Source organism: Salvelinus alpinus, chromosome 12, assembly GCF_045679555.1.
Source record: "Salvelinus alpinus chromosome 12, SLU_Salpinus.1, whole genome shotgun sequence".
Lineage (NCBI taxonomy): Eukaryota > Metazoa > Chordata > Actinopteri > Salmoniformes > Salmonidae > Salvelinus > Salvelinus alpinus.
In genome coordinates, this window is record NC_092097.1 from 41701411 (window position 1) to 41719096 (window position 17686).

The following is a 17686-nucleotide window of genomic DNA, read 5'->3' on the forward strand; positions in this document are numbered from 1 at the left end:
GGTCATTAAAGATCCCATGGCACTTATCGTAAGAGTAGGGGTGTTAACCCCGGTGTCCTGGCTAAATTCCCAATCTGGCCCTCAAACCATCATGGTCACCTAATAATCCCCAGTTTATAATTGGCTCATTCATCCCCCTCCTCTCCCCTGTAACTATTCCCCAGGTCGTTGCTGCAAATGAGAACGTGTTCTCAGTCAACTTACCTGGTAAAATAACGGTGAAATAAAATAAAACAGTCCCCTACCCTACAGTTCCCGACAGTTCTCTACAGTTCCCTACCCTACAGTACCCTACAGTTCCCTACAGTACCCAACAGTTACCTACAGTACCCTACAGTCCCCTACAGTTCCCTACCCTACAGTCCCCTACAGTTCCCTACCCTACAGTTCCCTACAGTTCCCTTCAGTTCTCTACAGTTCCCTACCCTACAGTTCCCTACCCTACAGTCCCCTACCCTACAGTTCCCTACACTTCCCTACAGTTCCCTACAGTTCTCTACAGTTCCCTACAGTACCCAACAGTTACCTACAGTACCCTACAGTCCCCTACAGTTCCCTACCCTACAGTCCCCTACAGTTCCCTACCCTACAGTTCCCTACAGTTCCCTTCAGTTCTCTACAGTTCCCTACCCTACAGTTCCCTACCCTACAGTCCCCTACCCTACAGTTCCCTTCAGTTCTCTACAGTTCCCTACCCTACAGTACCCTAAAGTTACCTACAGTACCCTACAGTTCCGTACAGTTCCCTACCCTACAGTACCCTAAAGTTACCTACAGTTACCTACCCTACAGTTCCCTACAGTACCCTACAGTTCCCTTCAGTTCTCTACAGGTCCCTACCCTACAGTTCCCTTCAGTTCTCTACAGTTCCCTACCCTACAGTACCCTAAAGTTACCTACAGTACCCTACAGTTCCGTACAGTTCTCTACCCTTATGTACCCTAAAGTTACCTACAGTTACCTACCCTACAGTTCCCTACAGTACCGTACAGTTCCCTTCAGTTCTCTACAGTTCCCTACCCTACAGTTCCCTTCAGTTCTCTACAGTTCCCTACCCTACAGTACCCTAAAGTTAGCTACAGTACCCTACAGTTCCGTACAGTTCCCTACAGTACCCTAAAGTTACCTACAGTTACCTACCCTACAGTTCCCTACAGTACCCTACAGTACCGTACAGTTCCCTTCAGTTCTCTACAGTTCCCTACCCTACAGTTCCCTTCAGTTCTCTACAGTTCCCTACCCTACAGTACCCTAAAGTTACCTACAGTTCCGTACAGTTCTCTACCCTTATGTACCCTAAAGTTACCTACAGTTACCTACCCTACAGTTCCCTACAGTTCCCTACAGTACCCTAACGTTACCTACAGTACCCTACAGTTCCCTACTGTTCCCTACAGTTCCCTACCCTACAGTTCCCTACAATACCCTACAGTTCCCTACAGTACCCTACAGTTTTCTACCCTACAGTACCCTACCCTACAGTTTCCTACAGTTCCCTACCCTACAGTTCCCTACAGTTCCCTACCCTATACAGTGGGGAGAACAAGTATTTGATACACTGCCGATTTTGCAGGTTTTCCTACTTACAAAGCATGTAGAGGTCTGTAATTTTTATCATAGGTACACTTCAACTGTGAGAGACGGAATCTAAAACAAAAATCCAGAAAATTACATTGTATGATTTTTAAGTAATTAATTTGCATTTTATTGCATGACATAAGTATTTGATCACCTACCAACCAGTAAGAATTCCGGCTCTCACAGACCTGTTCGTTTTTCTTTAAGAAGCCCTTCTGTTCTCCACTCATTACCTGTATTAACTGCACCTGTTTGAACTCGTTACCTGTATAAAAGACACCTGTCCACACACTCAATCAAACAGACTCCAACCTCTCCACAATGGCCAAGACCAGAGAGCTGTGTAAGGACATCAGGGATAAAATTGTAGACCTGCACAAGGCTGGGATGGGCTACAGGACAATAGGCAAGCAGCTTGGTGAGAAGGCAACAACTGTTGGCACAATTATTAGAAAATGTAAGAATTTCAAGATGACGGTCAATCATCCTCGGTCTGGGGCTCCATGCAAGATCTCACCTCGTGGGGCATCAATGATCATGAGGAAGGTAAGGGATCAGCCCAGAACTACACGGCAGGACCTGGTCAATGACCTGAAGAGAGCTGGGACCACAGTCTCAAAGAAAACCATTAGTAACACACTACGCCGTCATGGATTAAAATCCTGCAGCGCACGCAAGGTCCCCCTGCTCAAGCCAGCGCATGTCAAGGCCCGTCTGAAGTTTGCCAATGACCATCTGGATGATCCAGAGGAGGAATGGGAGAAGGTCATGTGGTCTGATGAGACAAAAATAGAGCTTTTTGCTCTAAACTCCACTCGCCGTGTTTGGAGGAAGAAGAAGGATGAGTACAACCCCAAGAACACCATCCCAACCGTGAAGCATGGAGGTGGAAACATCATTCTTTGGGGATGCTTTTCTGCAAAGGGGACAGGAGGACTGCACCGTATTGAGGGGAGGATGGATGGGGCCATGTATCGCGAGATCTTGGCCAACAACCTCTTTCCCTCAGTAAGAGCATTGAAGATGGGTCGTGGCTGGGTCTTCCAGCATGACAACGACCCGAAACACACAGCCAGGGCAACTAAGGAGTGGCTCCGTAAGAAGCATCTCAAGGTCCTGGAGTGGCCTAGCCAGTCTCCAGACCTGAACCCAATAGAACATCTTTGGAGGGAGCTGAAAGTCCTTATTGCCCAGCGACAGCCCCGAAACCTGAAGGATCTGGAGAAGGTCTGTATGGAGGAGTGGGCCAAAATCCCTGCTGCAGTGTGTGCAAACCTGGTCAAGAACTACAGGAAACGTATGATCTCTGTAATTGCAAACAAAGTTTTCTGTACCAAATATTAAGTTCTGCTTTTCTGATGTATCAAATATTTATGTCATGCAATAAAATGCAAATTAATTACTTAAAAATCATACAATGTGATTTTCTGGATTTTTGTTTGTTGACCTCTACATACTTTGTAAGTAGGAAAACCTGCAAAATCGGCAGTGTATCAAATACTTGTTCTCCCCACTGTAGTTCCCTATAGTTCCCTACAGTTCCCTACCCTACAGTTCCCTACAGTTCCCTACCCTACAGTTCCTTACAGTTCCCTACAGTTCCCTACAGTACCCTACAGTTCCCTACCCTACAGTTCCCTATAGTTCCCTACAGCTCCCTAACGTTACCTACAGTACCCTACAGTTACCTACAGTACCCTACAGTTCCCTACAGTACCCTACAGTTCCCTACCCTACAGTACCATACAGTCCCCTACAGTTTCCTACCCTACAGTTCCCTACAGTACCCTACAGTACCCGACAGTACCCTACAGCCCCCTACAGTTCCCTACCCTACAGTACCCTACAGTACCCTACAGTTCCCTTCAGTTCTCTACAGACCCTACCCTACAGTTCCATACAGTTACCTTCCACTCTCTACAGTTCCCTTACCCTACAGTTTCCTACAGTACTCTACAGTACCCTACCCTACAGTCCCCTACAGTTCCCTACCCTACAGTTCCCTACCCTACAGTTCCCTACAGTACCCTACAATTCCCTACCCTACAGTCCCCTACAGTACCCTACAGTTCCCTACCCTACAGTTCCCTTCAGTTCTCTACAGGTCCCTACCCTACAGCACCCTAAAGTTACCTACAGTACCCTACAGTTCCGTACAGGTCCCTACCCTACAGTTTCCTACAGTACCCTACAGTTCCCTAACATTACCTACAGTACCCTACAGTTCCCTACAGTACCCAACAATTCCCTACAGTCCCCTACCCTACAGTTCCCTACAATACCCTACAGTCCCTACCCTACAGTTCCCTATCCTACAGTACCCTTCAGTTCTCTACAGGTCCCTACCCTACAGTACCCTAAAGTTACCTACAGTACCCTAAAGTTCCGTACAGTCCCCTACCCTACAGTTCCCTACAATACCCTACAGTACCCTACAGTTCCCTACCCTACAGTTCCATACCCTACAGTTCCCTACAGTACCCTACAATTCCCTACCCTACAGTTCCCTACAGTACCCTACAGTTCCCTACCCTACAGTTCCCTATAGTTCCCTACAGTACCCTACAGTTCCCTACCCCACAGTTCCCTACAGTTCCCTATCCTACAGTACCCTACAGTTCCCTACAGTACCGTACAGTACCCTACAGTTACCTACAGTCCCATACAGTACCCTACAGTTCCCTGCCCTACAGTTCCCTATAGTTCCCTACAGTTCCCTACCCTACAGTACCCTAGAGTTCCCTATAGTTCCCTACCCTACAGTTCCCTACCCTACAGTACCCTACAGTTACCTACAGTTCCCTACAGTACCCTACAGTCCCCTACAGTTCCCTACCCTACAGTTCCCTATAGTTCCCTACAGTTCCCATACCCTACAGTTCCCTATAGTTCCCTACAGTACCCTACAGTTCCCTACCCTACAGTACCCTACAGTTCCCTACCCTACAGTTCCCTACAGTACCCTACAGTTACATACAGTTCCCTACAGTACCCCACAGTTCCCTACAGTAACCTACAGTTACCTACAGTTCCCTACCCTACAGTTCCCTACCCTACAGTACCCTACAGTCCCCTACAGTTCCCTACCCTACAGTTCCCTACAGTTCCCTACCCTACTGTTCCCTACCGTACAGTTCCCTACAGTTCCCTACCCTACTGTTCCCTACACTACAGTTACCTACCGTACAGTTCCCTACCCCTACTGTTCCCTACCCTACAGTTCCCTACAGTTCCCTACCCTACAGTTCCCTACCCAACAGTTCCCTATAGTTCCCTACAGTATCCTACAGCACATCACAGACACAATTCTTACTCAGCTCACACACACTGCACAGCACATACTGTGAACACTAATCCTACATGTACAGTGGGGCAAAAAAGTATTTAGTCAGCCACCAATTGTGCAAGTTCTCCCACTTAAAAAGATGAGAGAGGCCTGTAATTTTCATCATAGGTACACTTCAACTATGACAGACAAAATGAGAAAAAAAATCCAGAAAATCACATTGTAGGATTTTTTATGAATTTATTTGCAAATTATGGTGGAAAATAAGTATTTGGTCAATAACAAAAGTTTATCTCAATACTTTGTTATATACCCTTTGTTGGCAATGACAGAGGTCAAATGTTTGCTGTTGCTGATATTTTGGCCCATTCCTCCATGCAGATCTCCTCTAGAGCAGTGATGTTTTGGGGCTGTTGCTGGGCAACACGGACTTTCAACTCCCTCCAAAGATTTTCTATGGGGTTGAGATCTGGAGACTGGCTAGGCCACTCCAGGACCTTGAAATGCTTCTTACGAAGCCACTCCTTCGTTGCCCGGGCGGTGTGTTTGGGATCATTGTCATGCTGAAAGACCCAGCCACGTTTCATCTTCAATGCTCTTGCTGATGGAAGGAGGTTTTCACTCAAAATCTCACGATACATGGCCCCATTCATTCTTTCCTTTACACGGATCAGTCGTCCTGGTCCCTTTGCAGAAAAACAGCCCCAAAGCATGATGTTTCCACCCTCATGCTTCACAGTAGGTATGGTGTTCTTTGGATGCAACTCAGCGTTCTTTGTCCTCCAAACACGACGAGTTGAGTTTTTACCAAAAAGTTATATTTTGGTTTCATCTGACCATATGACATTCTCCCAATCTTCTTCTGGATCATCCAAATGCTCTCTAGCAAACTTCAGACGGGCCTGGACATGTACTGGCTTAAGCAGGGGGACACGTCTGGCACTGCAGGATTTGAGTCCCTGGTGGCGTAGTGTGTTACTGATGGTAGGCTTTGTTACTTTGGTCCCAGCTCTCTGCAGGTCATTCACTAGGTCCCCTCGTGTGGTTCTGGGATTTTTGCTCACCGTTCTTGTGATCATTTTGACCCCACGGGGTGAGATCTTGCGTGGAGCCCCAGATCGAGGGAGATTATCAGTGGTCTTGTATGTCTTCCATTTCCTAATAATTGCTCCCACAGTTGATTTCTTCAAACCAAGCTGCTTACCTATTGCAGATTCAGTCTTCCCAGCCTGGTGCAGGTCTACAATTTTGTTTCTGGTGTCCTTTGACAGCTCTTTGGTCTTGGCCATAGTGGAGTTTGGAGTGTGACTGTTTGAGGTTGTGGACAGGTGTCTTTTATACTGATAACAAGTTCAAACAGGTGCCATTAATACAGGTAACGAGTGGAGGACAGAGGAGCCTCTTAAAGAAGAAGTTACAGGTCTGTGAGAGCCAGAAATCTTGCTTGTTTGTAGGTGACCAAATACTTATTTTCCACCATAATTTGCAAATAAATTCATAAAAAATCCTACAATGTGATTTTCTGGATTTTTTTCTTCTAATTTTGTCTGTCATAGTTGAAGTGTACCTATGATGAAAATTACAGGCCTCTCTCATCTTTTTAAGTGGGAGAACTTGCACAATTGGTGGCTGACTAAATACTTTTTTGCCCCACTGTATCAGGGAACACTTATCTTGTGTGTTGGCTATGCACTACTCATATTGTAAATGTAGGTTATGTCCCAAATGGCCCCCTATTCACTACATAGTGCCCTATGGGCGCTGGTCAAAAGTAGTGCACTATATAGGAAGGAATAGGGTGCCATTTGGGACACAGGCATACTCTACCCCATATGACATGTTTTGTGAATCCAACAACCCCATTGTCTTTCCCTCAGGAGCCAGTGCAAGAGAAACCCATGGCGTTTCACAGTTATGCAGGCTATGACAGGTGTGTGGCCATACCTTCTGACCTTGACTAGAGTGTCGTTAAGATGTTTTTCCCAAATGTACAGTACAGGGGCTGTAGTGGGTACAATGAGAGTGACCCTGACTCTCTGTGAATAATAAACCTAGAACACTACTCTGTGGGACAATGGACACCTTGCCCTGTCAAACCTGAATATTTTATTTTGTATCAATCCTGAATGTTTTATTTTTATTATTATTATATATTTTTTAAGGGGTGGATCAGAATTAATATTGCGTATTAATGTTGCTTCCATCAATGTAATTGTCTGCATCATTTCCAATCCCCCATATATTTTGGGGGTAAATATATATATCCATATACATACATACATACACATACATACATACCTATATACAGTGGGGAGAACAAGTATTTGATACACTGCCGATTTTGCAGGTTTTCCTACTTACAAAGCATGTAGAGGTCTGTAATTTTTATCATAGGTACACTTCAACTGTGAGAGACGGAATCTAAAACAAAAATCCAGAAAATCACATTGTATGATTTTTAAATAATTAATTTGCATTTTATTGCATGACATAAGTATTTGATCACCTACCAACCAGTAAGAATTCCGGCTCTCACAGACCTGTTAGTTTTTCTTTAAGAAGCCCTCCTGTTCTCCACTCATTACCTGTATTAACTGCACCTGTTTGAACTCGTTACCTGTATAAAAGACACCTGTCCACACACTCAATCAAACAGATTCCAACCTCTCCACAATGGCCAAGACCAGAGAGCTGTGTAAGGACATCAGGGATAAAATTGTAGACCTGCACAAGGCTGGGATGGGCTACAGGACAATAGGCAAGCAGCTTGGTGAGAAGGAAACAACTGTTGGCGCAATTATTAGAAAATGGAAGAAGTTCAAGATGACGGTCAATCACCCTCGGTCTGGGGCTCCATGCAAGATTTCACCTCGTGGGGCATCAATGATCATGAGGAAGGTGAGGGATCAGCCCAGAACTACACGGCAGGACCTGGTCAATGACCTGAAGAGAGCTGGGACCACAGTCTCAAAGAAAACCATTAGTAACACACTACGCCGTCATGGATTAAAATCCTGCAGCGCACGCAAGGTCCCCCTGCTTAAGCCAGTGCATGTCCAGGCCTGTCTGAAGTTTGCCAATGACCATCTGGATGATCCAGAGGAGGAATGGGAGAAGGTCATGTGGTCTGATGAGACAAAAATAGAGCTTTTTGGTCTAACTCCACTCGCCGTGTTTGGAGGAAGAAGAAGTATGAGTACAACCCCAAGAACACCATCCCAACCGTGAAGCATGGAGGTGGAAACATCATTCTTTGGGGATGCTTTTCTGCAAAGGGGACAGGACGACTGCACCGTATTGAGGGGAGGATGGATGGGGCCATGTATCGCGAGATCTTGGCCAACAACCTCCTTCCCTCAGTAAGAGCATTGAAGATGGGTCGTGGCTGGGTCTTCCAGCATGACAACGACACGAAGCACACAGCCATGGCAACTAAGGAGTGGCTCCGTAAGAAGCATCTCAAGGTCCTGGAGTGGCCTAGCCAGTCTCCAGACCTGAACCCAATAGAAAATCTTTGGAGGGAGCTGAAAGTCCGTATTGCCCAGCGACAGCCCCGAAACCTGAAGGATCTGGAGAAGATCTGTAGGGAGGAGTGGGCCAAAATCCCTGCTGCAGTGTGTGCAAACCTAGTCAAGAACTACAGGAAACGTATGATCTCTGTAATTGCAAACAAAGGTTTCTGTACCAAATATTAAGTTCTGCTTTTCTGATGTATCAAATACTTATGTCATGCAATAAAATGCAAATTAATTACTTAAAAATCATACAATGTGATTTTCTGGATTTTTGTTTTAGATTCCGTCTCTCATAGTTGAAGTGTACCTATGATAAAAATTACAGACCTCTACATGCTTTGTAAGTAGGAAAACCTGCAAAATCGGCAGTGTATCAAATACTTGTTCTCCCCACCGTAATATATATATATATACAGTTGAAGTCGGAAGTTTACATACACCTTAGCCAAATACTCAGTTTTTCACAATTCCTGACATTTAATCCTAGTAAAATTCCCTGTCTTAGGTCAGTTAGGATCACCACTTTATTTTAAGAATGTGAAATGTCAGAATAATAGTAGAGAGAATGATTTACTTCAGCTTTTATTTCATCACTGTCAGGACCCGGTGCTAGAAACAGTCACTAAATCGGCAGAACCCAGAAGATGAGGCAGACACAGCAGTACTAGAGATGGTGGTTTAATAAAAAAAAGATAACTTCCAAAATACAAAGAAAATCCACAAAGTGGTAAAAACAGCAAGGGAAAAAACAAACCTAAAAGACTAATCCAAAATACAAAAGAACAAAACCAGAGAACCTCTGGAAAATCCAACAAGAGAAAAATATATGTTCACAACAAGGCTTGGGCTGGGGCTGGGTGCTAACATACAAACACTGAGCAAGGAACTAAGGAACACACAGGGATTAAATACTAACAAGGGAACGACATACAGGTGCAAACAATAATAGAGCAAGGGAAAAACAAAAGGTACAAAAAAGGTGCAATGGGGACATCTAGTGACAAAAAACCAGAACAGTCCTGGCCAAAACCTGACAATCACATTCCCAGTGGGTCAGAAGTTTACATACACTCAATTAGTATTTGGTAGCATTGCACCTGCAGCAAAGCACCCCCACAACATGATGCTGCCACCCCCGTGCTTCACGGTTGGGATGGTGTTCTTCGGCTTGCAAGCCTCCCTCTTTTTCCTCCAAACATAACAATGGTCATTATGGCCAAACAGTTCTATTTTTGTTTCATTAGACCAGAGGACATTTCTCCAAAAAGTACGATCTTTGTCCCCATGTGAAGTTGGAAACCATAGTCTGGCTTTTTTATGGCGGTTTTGGAGCAGTTGCTTCTTCCTTGCTGAGCGGCCTTTCAGGTTATGTCGATATAGGACTCGTTTTACTGTGGATATAGATACTTTTGTACCTGTTTCTCTAGGAAACAGAACGCGTCTCCTTCCTGAGCAGTATGACGGCTGCGTGGTCCCATGGTGTTTATACTTGCGTACTATTGTTTGTACAGATGAACGTGGTATCTTCAGTCATTTGGAAATTGCTTCCAAGGATGAACCAGACTTGTGGAGGTCTACAATTTTTTTTTCTGAGGTCTTGGCTGATATCTTTTGATTTTCCCACGATGTCAAGCAAAGAGGCACTGAGTTTGAAGGTAGGTAGAGAAATACATCCACAGGTACACCTCCAATTGACACAAATGATGTCAATTAGCCTCATCAGAAGCTTCTAAAGCCATGTCATCATTTTTCTGGAATTTTTCAAGCTGTTTAAAGGCACAGTCAACTTAGTGTATGTAAACTTCTGACCCACTGGAATTGTGATACAGTGAATTATAAGTGAAATAATCTGTCTGTAAACAATTGTTGGAAAAATGACTTGTGTCATGCACAAAGTAGATGTCCTAACCGATTTGCCAAAACTATAGTTTGTTAACAAGAAATTTGTGGAGTGGTTGAAAAAGTAGTTTTAATGACTCCAACCTAAGTGTATGTAAACTTCCGACTTCAACTGTATTTTATATAGTCTGTTATTGAATAATATATTTGTATATATAAACATTCATACATACATACGTATATATAAACATTCATACATATACACATATTTACATACATACATATTTATTTATTTTTTAACCTTTATTATTTCCCTCAAACCCTACCACCCCTTCCCCAAATTGAGTAAACTAATAAACAATAACACTTAGGCTTCTACCTTCAGTTTATACATATTATACACATTTTACAGACACAATCTATTTCACAACAATAGTTATATTTTGTTTGTTTTTAGTCCTTCCTCTATTTCTGATGTGCATCCAGTTTGATTTCTATTTGTAACTGTGCTATTTCACAACATTTCTGAACCTATATACATTTTACAAACCCTGTATGTTTTTCAATGTTTATCTTGTTGTTATTAGTCCCACCCTTCCACTCCATTCAACCCCTCCCATCTATCTCTTAACACCATCCATTTTGGATTTCTATTTGCCATATATTTTTCAACTGTGCTGTGATGCTTCACAAAAGTACTGAACCTTTCTATTCTCATAGCTTCTACAGATTGGAAATTAAAGATAACATTTTTTGCTAAAATAATTATTATATTACTGATTGACTATGACTTTTCAAATCACCCAGTATTGCTATCTGCAGCGTTAGTTCTAGGTAAATGTACCAATTCTTCAGCCATTCCTGGACCTGTGACCAAAAACTAGCTACATATGGAAAGTACCAAAATAAATGATCTAATGACTCTGCCTCCTCGCAGCAAAATCTGTAGAGCTGGGAAGATTGTATCCCCCATATATACACTGCTCAAAAAAATAAAGGGAACACTTAAACAACACAATGTAACTCCAAGTCAATCACACTTCTGTGAAATCAAACTGTCCACTTAGGAAGCAACACTAATTGACAATAAATTTCACATGCTGTTGTGCAAATGGAATAGACAAAAGGTGGAAATTATAGGCAATTGGCAATAAAGGAGTGATTCTGCAGGTGGTGACCACAGACCACTTCTCAGTTCCTATGCTTCCTGGCGGATGTTTTGGTCACTTTTGAATGCTGGCGGTGCTCTCACTCTAGTGGTAGCATGAGACGGAGTCTACAACCCACACAAGTGGCTCAGGTAGTGCAACTCATCCAGGATGGCACATCAATGCGAGCTGTGGCAAGAAGGTTTGCTGTGTCTGTCAGCGTAGTGTCCAGAGCATGGAGGCGCTACCAGGAGACAGGCCAGTACATCAGGAGACGTGGAGGAGGCCGTAGGAGGGCAACAACCCAGCAGCAGGACCGCTACCTCCGCCTTTGTGCAAGGAGGAGCACTGCCAGAGCCCTGCAAAAGAACCTCCAGCAGGCCACAAATGTGCAGGTTCACACTGAGCACGTGACAGAAGTGACAGAGTCTGGAGACGCCGTGGAGAACATTCTGCTGCCTGCAACATCCTCCAGCATGACCGGTTTGGCGGTGGGTCAGTCATGGTGTGGGGTGGCATTTCTTTGTGGGGCCGCACAGCCCTCCATGTGCTCGCCAGAGGTAGCCTGACTGCCATTAGGTACCGAGATGAGATCCTCAGAGCCCTTGTGAGACCATATGCTGACACATGCACATTTGTGGCCTGCTGGAGGTCATTTTGCAGGGCTCTGGCAGTGCTCCTCCTTGCACAAAGGCGGAGGTAGCGGTCCTGCTACTGGGTTGTTGCCCTCCTACGGCCTCCTCCATGTCTCCTGATGTACTGGCCTGTCTCCTGGTAGCGCCTCCATGCTCTGGACACTACGCTGACAGACACAGCAAACCTTCTTGCCACAGCTCGCATTGATGTGCCATCCTGGATGAGCTGCACTACCTGAGCCACTTGTGTGGGTTGTAGACTCCGTCTCATGCTACCACTAGAGTGAGAGCACCGCCAGCATTCAAAAGTGACCAAAACATAAGCATGGAAGCATAGGAACTGAGAAGTGGTCTGTGGTCACCACCTGCAGAATCACTCCTTTATTGGGGGTGTCCTGCTAATTGCCTATAATTTCCACCTTTTGTCTATTCCATTTGCACAACAGCATGTGAAATTTATTGTCAATCAGTGTTGCTTCCTAAGTGGACAGTTTGATTTCACAGAAGTGTGATTGACTTGGAGTTACATTGTGTTGTTTAAGTGTTCCCTTTATTTTTTTGAGCAGTGTATAACATTCTATTGGTTGCAAGAATTTTGTATAATAATTTAAATGGAAAAATCTGAAGCTTTGAATCCGGCGTTGTTTTGCGTGTCAATTCATAAACCATGTGTCATGGAATCGGTACATCGAAATCTCTTCCCAACTATTTTGCAATTTATATGGCACAGCTGTCAATTTTTTGGTCCTTAAATGAAATTGGTTTTTATTTATCACAGTTTTTCTTTAACCATTTTTGGTATTTAATGCAGGGCCAACAGACAAGTTCCTTACTTTTTCCCCCTTCTACTTGCCTCTTCCATTTTTGTGGTAATGCTGCAATTAGTTGGTTGTAATTTTGGGTAGAGCAGACATTTCCATTTGTCTGTGTTTGCTGCATGTGTGACATAACTCCACCAGTCCTATTTATGATATCATTTACAAAAATTACCTATTTTTTTTAATGTTATCGAAAAATATTTTTTTCTAATCAATTAGTATAACTGAGTTTGACCACAATATCAAATCAAAGTGTACTTGTCACGTGTGCCGAATACAACATGTGTAGACTTTACAGTGTTATGCTTACTTACAGGCTCTAACCAATAGTGCAAAAAAGGTGTTAGGTGAACAATAGATAAGTAAAGAAATAAAACAACAGTAAAAAGACAGGCTATATACAGTAGCGAGGCTATACAAGTAGCGAGGCTACATACAGACACCGGTTAGTCAGGCTGATTGAGGTAGTATGTACATGTAGATATGGTTAAAGTGACTATGGATATATGATGAACAGGGAGTAGCATTAGCGTAAAAGAGGGGTTGGCGGGTGGTGGGTGGCGGGACACAATGCAGTTAGCCCGGTTAGCCAATGTGCGGGAGCACTGGTTGGTCGGCCCAATTGAGGTAATATGTACATGAATGTATAGTTAAAGTGACTATGCATTTGTTGTATTATTTGTTCTGTTTTTTCAGGTGGATTAAACTGAAATTGCAACCAACTTTCTAAGTCTTGTTTAAAAAATAATATTATTTCGGAGATTATTTCATTTTCAAATAACTGAAAGTGAGCAGTTGTAATCTGAATAAAGTGAAAAAGGCCATTCTTGAACATGGGGTGAGACATTCTTACCAATTTACTAGAGAACCATTTCGGATTTAAGTATAATTTTGTATGACTGATGCCTTTAGTGAGAGGACTAGTGCTTTAATATTTAATAGTTTCTGCCCTCCGAATTCATATTCGCTATATAAATAGGCCTTTTAATTTTGTCTGGCTCGCCATTCCAAATAAAATTGAATATTTTTGGTTCATATAATTTAAAAAGCACGTCACTAGGTGTAGGCAAAACCATAAGCAAATAGGTAAACTGTGATATGACTAAAGTTAATCAGGGAGATTTTTCCACAAATAGACAGGTATTTTCCTTTCCATGGTAGCAAGATCTTATCTATTTTTGCTAACTTTCTATACAAATTTATTGGAGTGAGATAATTTCTTTCTTTCGGGATTTGTATACCGAGTATGTCCACATCCCTGTCAGACCATTTTATTGTTAAACTACACGGTCATGTAAAAATATAATTTTTTTGTGATCCAATACGAAATATAGTACACTCATCATAATTTGGTTTTAATCCAGAGAAGTTAGCAAAAGTATATAGATCTTCTATGAGGCTGCGGAGGGATTCTAATTGTGGTTTTAAAAGAAAACATGAATCATCAGCGTACAATGACACCTTTGTTTTTAAGCCATGGATTTCTAATCCCTTAATATTATTGTTGGATCTAATTTTAACAGCTAACGTTTCGATGGAAATAATAAATAGATATGCCGATGGTGGACAACCTTGTTTTACTCCTCTTGACAGATGTAGCCATTATTTACTATTTTACTATGAATGTTTTCTTACTGAAATGTTAACCTTCCAACCCAGTGACTACACCAGAGTGCTATCTTAGTGAGTGGCAACACATAAGATCTCTATCTCTGTGCCACAAGCAGAAAGAGAGAGAGAAATAGACAGAGGAAAGAGTGTTAAAAGTGTTCTTTGAGTGTTCTTTCTCTCTGCCAAAAGCAGAAAGAGAGTGACAGAGAGAGAGAGAGACAGGAGAGAGAGAGACAGTTAGACAAAGAGGAGAGAGAGAGACGAGAGAGAGACAGGAGAGATGAACGAGAAGAAGAGAATGTGAGGATCCAAGCCTTTTTTTAAATGTTCGCCTAAAATGACATACCCAAATGTAACTGCATGAACCTCAGGACCTGAAGCAAAGATATGCCTATTCTTGATACCATTTGAAAGGAAACACTTTGAAGTTTGTGAAAATTTGAAATTAATGTAGGAGAATATAACACAATAGATCTGATAAAAGATAATACAAATATATGTTTTTTGTTTTTTTGTATTTTTTTTGTACCATCTTTGAAATGCAAGAGAAAGTCCTTGATGTATTATGCCAGCCCAGGCACAATTTAGACGTTGGCCACTAGATGGCAGCAGTGTATGTGCAACGTTTTAGACTGATCCAATAAACCGTTGCATATATGTTCAAAATGTTGTATCAAGACTGGCCAAATGTGCCTAATTGGTTAATTCATACATTTTCAAGTTTGTAATTGTGCACTCTCCTCAAACAATAGCATGGTATTCTTTCACTGTAATAGCTACTGTAAATTGGACAGTTCAGTTAGACTAACAAGAATGTAAGCTTTCTGCCCATATCAGATATGTCTATGTCCTGGGAATTCTTTTTGTTTCTTACAACCTCATGCTAATCACATTAGCCTACGTTAGCTCAACCATCCCACAGGGAGGGGGGGGGGGACCGATCCTGTAGAGGTTAAAAGTGTTCTTTACCTCCTTCATATCCCTACCTTTAGCTTCAACTCAGATGTGGCGTCGGGTAAGGAGATGAGTGATGGCTACGATGGCTCGGCCAGCAGCGGGAAGGGGGACGGGAAGCCCCGGAAACACCACCGCAAGTCGACCCGCACGCGCTCACGCCAAGAGAAGACCAACAAGCCCAAACTGAGCATGCTCAATGTAAGTCCGTCAGTCCTGACTACCCACCTCTCCGAACTGACCAATGGTCAAGGTTTTTGCCATTCATAAACTATTCAGTAAGTCCAAAGGATAAAGTTTAAAACAGAAATGACCATTTATACTGTATATTCATATATTGCTATATTCAAAGTATATGCATATTCGTACTTGCACATTAAAAGTTATTTATCCTTCTCCCTCAGGTGAGCAACACAGGCGATAAGATGGTGGAGTGCCAGCTGGAGACCCACAACCACAAAATGGTAACCTTCAAGTTTGACCTGGACGGAGATGCTCCAGAAGAAATCGCTATTTACATGGTGAGGTCATGACCTTGGCAGACCTGTCTGCATCCCAAATGGGTGTTGGGTTCTACTAAGCTAACATATGGAATTGTTTTAAGATGGTCATATCATGAATAATTTAGCTATTTGATTTGGACTTTAGGCCTTTAGGTATCAAAAACATATACAGTTGAAGTCAGAAGTTTACATACACCTTAGCCAAATCAACGTTTATTTGTCACGTGTGCCGAATACAACATGTGTAGACCTTACAGTGTAATGCTTACTTACAGGCTCTAACTAATAGTGCAAAAAAGGTGTTAGGTGAACAATAGGTAAGTAAAGAAATAAAACAACAGTAAAAAGACAGGCTATATACAGTAGCGAGGCTATACAAGTAGCGAGGCTACATACAGACACCGGTTAGTCAGGCTGATTGAGGTAGTATGTACATGTACATTTACTGTTCGCTGCTCTGGCACCCCAATGGTGGAACAAACTCCCTCACGACGCCAGGTCAGCGGAGTCAATCACCACCTTCCGGAGACACCTGAAACCCCACCTCTTTAAGGAATACCTAGGATAGGATAAAGTAATCCTTCTAACCCCCCCCCCCCCCCCTTAAAAGAGTTAGATGCACTATTGTAAAGTGGTTGTTCCACTGGATATCATAAGGTGAATGCACCAATTTGTAAGTCGCTCTGGATAAGAGCGTCTGCTAAATGACTTAAATGTTAAATGTAATGTAGATATGGTTAAAGTGACTATGGATATATGATGAACAGAGAGTAGCAGTAGCGTAAAAGAGGGGTTGGTGGGTGGCGGGACACAATGCAGATAGCCCGGTTAGCCAATGTGCGGGAGCACTGGTTGGTCGGCCCAATTGAGGTAGTATGTACATGAATGTATATTTAAAGTGACTATGCATATATGAGAAAGAGAGAGTAGCAGCAGCATAAAAAGAGGGTCTGAGGGGGTTGGGGGGGGTACACAATGCAAATAGTCCGGGTAGCCATTTGATTACCTGTTAAGGAGTCTTATGGCTTGGGGGTAAAAACTGTTGAGAAGCCTTTTTGTCCTAGACTTGGCACTCCGGTACCGCTTGCCATGCGGTAGTAGATAGAACAGTCTATGACTGGAGTGGCTGGGGTCTTTGACAATTTTTAGGGCCTTCCTCTGGCCTGGTGTAGTGGTCCTGGATGGCAGGCAGCTTAGCCCCAGTGATGTACTGGGCCGTACGCACTACCCTCTGTAGTGCCTTGCGGTCAGAGGCCGAGCAATTGCCGTACCAGGCAGTGATGCAACCAGCCAGGATGCTCTCGATGTTGCAGCTGTAGAACCTTTTGAGGATCTGAGGACCCATGCCAAATCTTTTTAGTTTCCTGAGGGGGAATAGGCTTTATCGTGCCCTCTTCACGACTGTCTTGGTGTGTTTGGACCATTCTAGTTTGTTGTTGATGTGAACACCGAGGAACTTGAAGCTCTCAACCTGCTCCACTACAGCCCCGTCGATGAGAATGGGGTCGTGCTCGGTCCTCCTTTTCCTGTAGTCCATAATCATCTCCTTAGTCTTGGCTACGTTGAGGGATAGGTTGTTATTCTGGCACCACACAGCCAGGTCTCTGACCTCCTCCCTATAGGCTGTCTCGTCGTTGTCTGTGATCAGGCCTACCACTGTTGTGTCGTCTGCAAACTTAATGATGGTGTTGGAGTCATGCCTGGCCATGCAGTCGTGGGTGAACAGGAAGTACAGGAGGGGACTGAGCACCACCCCTGTGGAGCTCCAGTGTTGAGGATCAGCGTGGCAGATGTGTTGC

General features: G+C 43.3%; 1 protein-coding gene across 3 annotated transcripts in view; it reads left to right on the forward strand.

The window, feature by feature from the left end:
• LOC139536154 (serine/threonine-protein kinase WNK2-like) overlaps nt 1–17686 on the forward strand; it is a 77334-nt gene that overhangs the window by 47315 nt on the left and 12333 nt on the right. For all 3 annotated transcript variants that reach the window (XR_011667264.1, XR_011667265.1, XM_071336392.1), the window contains exons 13-15: nt 6742–6794; nt 15423–15585; nt 15789–15905. Coding sequence is in view for 1 of the 3 variants with exons in the window: in XM_071336392.1 (XP_071192493.1) it covers nt 6742–6794; nt 15423–15585; nt 15789–15905 (333 nt within the window). In the remaining 2 variants the exon portion in view is untranslated. The remainder of the gene's footprint in view (nt 1–6741; nt 6795–15422; nt 15586–15788; nt 15906–17686) is intronic.